This window comes from Lactuca virosa, chromosome 7 (genome assembly GCF_052849685.1).
Source record: "Lactuca virosa cultivar CGN04683 chromosome 7, Lactuca_virosa_CGN04683_v6, whole genome shotgun sequence".
In the NCBI taxonomy this organism is placed as follows: Eukaryota; Viridiplantae; Streptophyta; class Magnoliopsida; order Asterales; family Asteraceae; genus Lactuca; species Lactuca virosa.
This window is the reverse complement of record NC_136432.1, coordinates 178022284-178029428: the sequence shown is the minus strand read 5'-3', so window position 1 is coordinate 178029428 and position 7145 is coordinate 178022284. Positions and strand designations below refer to the sequence as shown.

The 7145-nt window shown below is 35.0% G+C and overlaps 1 protein-coding gene across 1 annotated transcript; it reads right to left on the bottom strand.

Annotated features, from left to right (window-relative positions):
- Positions 1 to 506: 506 nt before the first annotated feature.
- LOC145127348 (uncharacterized) lies at positions 507 to 1397 on the bottom strand. The gene has a single exon (XM_079062564.1). The coding sequence runs from the start codon at positions 1395 to 1397 to the stop codon at positions 507 to 509; it is 891 nt and encodes a 296-aa protein (XP_078918690.1).
- Positions 1398 to 7145: the final 5748 nt, after the last annotated feature.

The window sequence follows — 7145 nt, the reverse complement described above, 5'->3', positions numbered from 1 at the left end:
CGTTGTAAGTAGAGATTGTGTATCCTTTTGCCAATGATAAAACTACTCTTCGACAAAGGGGCATGCATTGCACAAAATTCATCAGTAAAGATAATCCATACCTTTAACTGAGATGTGATTTTGGCAATAGAAATGAGATTTTGTCTAAACTCAGGAACATAAAGGACATCAGAAAGTTTGATTGTGTTATGAATAAAGACTTCTCCCATTTTTGTATCTGAAAGAAAATGTCCACTAGGAAGAGAAACTGAATGAACATGTGAAAGACTTCTCAAGGAAGAGAATAATGACATATCGGAACAAATGTGATCAGTAGCTCCTGAGTCGATTATCCATTTGGATTTTGTCCCATTAGAGTCAATATCAACATTGAATATATAAGAGACATGATTTCCTGAACTATCAATAGGATTACCTGCTGTATCCATTGAGCCATTATTGATAACATAATTGATTTGAGAAGTGCCTTTGTTGATAAGAAGGTCCATCAATTGTTTGTATTGTTCTTATGAAATTGTTTGTGGATCATCTGTAGAGATAACATTGTGAACCATTGACTCTATTTTCTTTGTTTTCGTGAACTTGAAGTTTGCTGGAAATCCATGGAGTCTGTAGCTTTGAGATTTGATGTGTCCACTCTTCTTGCAGTGTGAACAATTCAGATTCTTCTTAGATCCAGTGTTAACATGCATTGCCATAGACTCTGTGTCAAAGTTAGGTGTAGATGAAATGTCTCTCTGTCGTTCTTCATGAATCAAGATAGAGTGAACAGTGGAAATAGTAGGAAGAGGACTCATCATCAGGATCTGTCCTCTTATAGCTTTATACGAATCGTTTAATCCCATGAGTAACTGAATTAAACGTTGATCTTCCATGAATTTGTTAAGAATAGCAGCAGAATTGCAAGTACATGTAGGAATTTCTTGAATCATCCTTAATTCATCCCAAACACGTTTCATCTTGGTGAAATATGTTGAAAAATCTTCAGATCCTTGACTCGTAGAATACAATTGTTTTTGAATATGATATATCATTGCTCCATTTGATTGTGCATACCTTTGATTCAATTCCGTCCATATTTCTTTTGCTGTTTGAAAGAAAAGGACACTTTCAACAATATCCTTATTCAATGAGTTCAAGATCCAAGAAATGACTATAGAATTGACACGATCCCAGTTTGAAATCAAAGGTGAATTCGCTCCAGGAGATGATAGCGAAACAAAACAGAATTTGTTCTTAGCAGTAAGAGCAAGTGTCGTCGATCGTTTCCAAATAGCGAATCCAGTTCCATCGAATACCTTTGATACAAGAATCATACTCGGATTATCGGACGATCCAAGGAAATAAGAGATAGAAACTTCAAATGTGGAATTTGATGAAGTATTTCCTTCAGACATGATGATGAATTGAAAAAAATTGGAGATGAAAAAGGAAGAAATTGATCAGAACTCGTGCTCTGATACCATGTTGAAAGAGAATGAAAGAAAGAATTTGAAGAAGAAAGGATTTTGATTGAAATGATTTTCGTTAATCATTCATAATGTTACAGATGCAATATATATAACAGAAATCAAAAATATCTTCTAACAAACTAACAGACTATCTGAATAAAATGACGACGTATTACATCTGAAACAGAAAAGGAAAGTAAACATTCTTGTTGACTTTTATACTCTAATAGGGCCATGCGGGTTCTTGAAGTTAGGTACATCATACGTGACAGATTATATGAAAGATGATTGAGAATGTAGTGGGGAAATGGTTTCTTGATGATGGAACATAACGTCAAATAGTGAATAAGGAAGGTAATGATGGCGAGAACTTTCCAGAGATTTAATTGTAAGATAGAAGAATCCATTTCATGAAGGTCAGATATGAAGGATTGGTGTTTAGTATCAGGAGATCCTCTCCATCACTATTTTGTTTTGATGCAATGATAAATTCAATACTTATACCTTCTATTTGCATGCTCGACCACTTCTCTTTAATGGGTTCTGCATATTAACAATATATGCATCTCTCTTCTCTTCGTAATTTGTTACAATCTCAGAGAAGTTGATAGCTGAAATGGAGAATACCAGTCTAGTGTTAGGTTATTAATGAAAAAAAATATCGTTTTAAAAGTTGCAAGGCATCATTAATGTCTTTTCCATCAAAGCTTAGGTAATTCTTAAGGTTTTTGATATATATGTATAGAATGTGGTGTTGCATGAATATAGTTAAAAAAATTTTGTTTAGAGTTTCATTTTTCTTAAATATATATTTTCTTTTTTGACTAAGGTAAGGCGAAAGAAAATTATTGTCGAAATAATAGTTTTGGACGAAAAATTATGTTGGACGGAAATAATGGTGGTGGTAGAGCGGTAAAATTGAAAAAGTTATTAAAAGTGCTTAAAAAATTATAATCGATCGCACCAAAAATAGCTTGGCTATCTTTTGGTAATTATTTTGAAAAGTACAATGGTTTGGTAAATCCTTTTAAAAGAATACCATACCGGTGAACAAAACTCGTTAGATATGGGGAGCGATATTTCAAATGTTATTTTTGAATTTTGACACATCCACATACTTTTGAATGAAATTGACTACTATACGTCTTATTATATTTAAAAGATAATATATAAAAGAGTAATTAATCCCCTTTATCTGATAGTCTTCCCCCTTCCTCTGATACCCTCTCTTTCTCTCACCTTTCTTGGATTTCCACACCACAGACCTTCAACACACACCTCGCCGGAGACCTACAACCCACAACTCGACATAAACCACTCCCAATGTCACTACCTACAAAATCGACAAGCATTTCAAGAAAACCACCTGTGTAAGTACCAAAATAACTTGCAAAACCATTTCAAAACCACCATCAAAATCGACAATGTCATCTTCAAGAAACCCACCGATAGGTACCAAAATCAAAACCACCCCCACAACTTGTTGGAAACTGCACCACCTACAAAGTCGACAAACATTTCAAGAAAACCACATGTTTAAGTATCAAAACTAACTTGCAAAACCATTTCAAAACCACCATCAAAATCGACAATGTCATCTTCAAGAAAACCACCGGTAGGTACCAAAATCAAAACCATCCCCATAGCTCGCCTGAAACCGCTCCCAATGCCATGCCACCACCTAAAAAATTGACAACCATTTCAAGAAAACCATATGTGTAAGTACCAAAATTACCTTGCAAAACCATTTGAAAACCACCATCAAAATCGACAATGTCATCTTCAAGAAAACCGCCGGTAGGTACGAAAATCAAAACCATCCCCACAGCTCGCCAGAAATTGCTCCTAATGCTACCACATACAAAATCGACAACCATTTCAAGAAAACCACCTATGTAAGTACCAAAATTACCTTGTAAAACCATTTTCATATCACCATCAAAATCCACAATGTCATCTTCAAGAAAACCACTGGTAGGTACAAAAATCAAAACCATCCCCATAGCTCGCCGAAAACCGCTCCCAATGCCACCACCTACAAAATCGACAACCATTTCAAGAAAACCAATTGTGTAATTGAAAACCGCCATCAAAATCGAAAATATCGTCTTCAAGAAAACTATCGGTATGTACCAAAATCAAAACCATCTTTCAAAATTTGAATTGCTATTCAATGGCCGTTATTTAAAGGTTTTCAAATTTGATTTGTAGAAGAGTTCAAGCTTTGACTGGTTCAAGAGTTATTTGAGATTTCATCGCCAATGACGAGTAAATCTTCCAATCTAGTGCTTTCTATTGGATGAGATGGGAGGGTTTCTTGAAAACGACGAATGGGCGGTGGTAAGAGGTCGTTTTAGGGTGAGCTTCATCCTGGAATGCAGTAGACTAGAGATGGTGATTTCTAGAATTTTCTGTGATACTTGTGTATTTTATTAGGCGAAGAAGGGTTTCTTGAGTACGATGGAATAAGGACTATCGAAAACATGGAAGGAAAAGATTGATAAGATTGACATCTGTGTACACATCGATGTCGTTAATGGAAGAGGGAAAAAAATTTATAAACGTATAACAATTGTGTGTATTTAAATCTGTATATAACATCTGTTAGATCCTTTGAATAATTAATTATATTCTAAATATAAATGAGCAGACACAACCGTCATTTTTTCTAAAATTTTGTGGATGTATAGAAAACAAATAGTTAAGTTATCAGCTCCCATATGATATAATCAATTTCTTTTCCTACATGGGTTGGTTTGTTGATTTTGAAGGAACGTGTGAAAAAATAAAACGAGCCTCTAAAATTTAGGATTAGTGATGGATAGAGAAAGATTGTGACTATCTATAAGGAACTACTGACGGATAAGCGATGGATTAGAAACAGATTGGCCACATATTAGAGACAGATTAATGATGAATTAGCAAGATGTTAAAATTTAGACCCTTGAAAGAAGCGAGTCATGTAATGCCCGATTCTGAGTTTGTATTTTCTTTATTCAAGTATTTAATTTTGGACCGGAGTGCGACATAACATTGGTTAGTCATGGTGTCTTGGACACGGGGCAAGACGCGAAGCGCTTGAGAGGGTGCACATCGCGCCTCAGCTGGAAAGTGAAACCCTAATTTTCAGGCTCTAGGCCCTATTTAAAGGTTATCTCTAGATTTGTCTCATTTGGTAGGACCTTCCAAAGAATGTTCCTCTTACAAAACCCAGTTGTGGGTAGAATTTTCAACTCACTATTTCCATATCTTAAATTTGAACTAACATCATAGGCAAGCCCAAGATCTTGAATTTAATCAACTATCTTGGACATCCATCGTATTTCTTATGATATCTTGTTTAGGAACTTGGAGCATGACAAGAAAGGAACATACCAAGTCAAAACACTTATGGTTAATGCCTCATGAGCATTGAAGACCTTCAAAAAAGTCAGGTCATACGAAGATTAAGGAGAATCCCAAGAATATCATAATTTTAGTTATTACGGTTGTATATATAAAGACTAGATAATCGACATTCACACATACTATAACACTCAGACCCATAGGTATGATTTTCCTTGGATAATTTTGGCATTAAGTTTTTTTTAAGTCCTACACGAGGCGTAGGATGGCTTCCTATGCTCAGCCTAGGAGAAAGACTTCTTGCAGGCATTTATTGACTTACGTTGGGCGTAAGTCCAGCTATGCAACACGTAGTGTTCATAATCAAAAACCATAATTTTTGGGGCTGTGAGCCTATTTCAAGGCTCTAACCTTCTTAAGGTCCTCTCCATACCCAACCTCCATCCTCCCATCCAATCCCCATGAAACCCTAACCAGTTTTGTCAGAACTTTGATGTTTTAAAGTGTTTTTGTGTGCACCTTTAAAGAAGAAGACCTTTAGAGAAGCATCTAGGTGCTCCAATCCTTGTAGATCCAGATCATTCATCTTCTTTTCCACCTCCAGGAGGTATAAAGTTCCCATCTTGGCTATCTCTTATGTTAGATCTAGTTATTTATGCATTTTGTATGTTTTTTCCCATAACTTTGGTTCTTGTGAGTATGATCTACTCCAGACCACTTGAATACCATTTCCTGCGGTTTTTGGGGTTGTTGAATCATAAAGTTGAGAGCTTGATCACACCCATCTACCCCATGCATGAGATCTTGAGCATTATTTCACCTCATGGACTTAGGGTTTGGTTTATTACTCATTTATGGCATGCAAATGGATAAAGTCGGAAACTTTGTCCATTATGTCGCCCCTTTGGTTTATATATGGAAATTTGAGGAGATAACTTTATGTATTAAGAGCTTAAATTTTTTTTTTTGGCATTTAGACCATTACGCAGGGCATAACTCTTGCTACTCTGGGCATATCTTGTTTTCGTCCCGTAACCACTTAAGTTTTACACCATGTGTAGAGCGGCATGTACGCAAGGCGTAGTAAGGTTGACCATTGACTTTGACTATTGTTGACGTTTGGGTCAAAATAGGGTTTTAAGGGGGATAAACTAAGAGGGTATTATTTGCTGCTGTTAGGTGTATTGTTACTCCTGTCTATCCTATGTGTGTGAGCTTTATCGTATTTCTAGCTGCTATCGCAAGTTGAGTCTTCTCTTTATCTGTGCATATGTGGTATTTATGTATGTGACCAACTGGGTCTTAATTACTGATTATTGTTATATGTGAATTGAATTGAATTGTTGATAACTTTTACATTGCTAAAAATCCACGGGGTTGTTGATAACCCCTAAAACATGTTGTTAATCCACAGGGAGTGCTGTTACCTCACTGGAACTAATGATAATCCCCAGGGTTTCTGATAACCCATAATAAATTCTTATGCTATACTATATGGAAAATTTGGGAAGGACTCACTAAGATTTATCCTTACATTTATGGATTAAATGTGTTTCGGGTACTTCGGATGATCAAGGAAAGGCGAAGGCTTGACTGTACACTTCGGCTTGCAGATTTTATGATTTTTGCATTTTGATAATCTGATTTGGGATGAATGTATTGATATACCTGGGATTTTTCTTGATTTGGATTTTGTGATACTTGAGGTTTTTTCCAAAATACAAATTAAAATTTTGTGGAAAAAATCAGTATGTTACACAAAATTTCTGACTGCCTTTTTCTATCTGATTCTCTCGACATTTGAGCTCTTTTACATCATTTCTAAGATCAGCTAGCACCTTTAATTTTATTTCGATTTAATTTAAGTTCTAAGGCATGTGATTTTATCACCTCCTGAGGTTTTATGACAAAGATCCAACAAGTTAAGGGCTTTCCTCGTAATTCTTTGTGTTCTTACAATTATTTTAATTTACCTATTATTGTTTGATTGATATCCAATTATTTCATTATTTTCTTGATTGTTAACCTCTTTTCATTATCGAAATTATTAAGATACTTTGTGGTATCTTGGAACCGTTTTTAGTATCTTAAGCTTTATTATACAAATTCACTTGTTAAATCACTTTAACACTATATTTGTCCAAAATACATTTAACTTCATTACAAAGTAACACATTTTTATTAAACAATTATGTAAATGTAACTATTTTCTACCCACGATCTTGGGCACGACCAAGATATTCAACATATTTGAAGATCTTAAGCATCTTCCTTTCACTTATCTTATTTCAAACATCACACCACACACATTAATTTGGTTACGAAATTAGTTTGTTAATTTTTGACCAA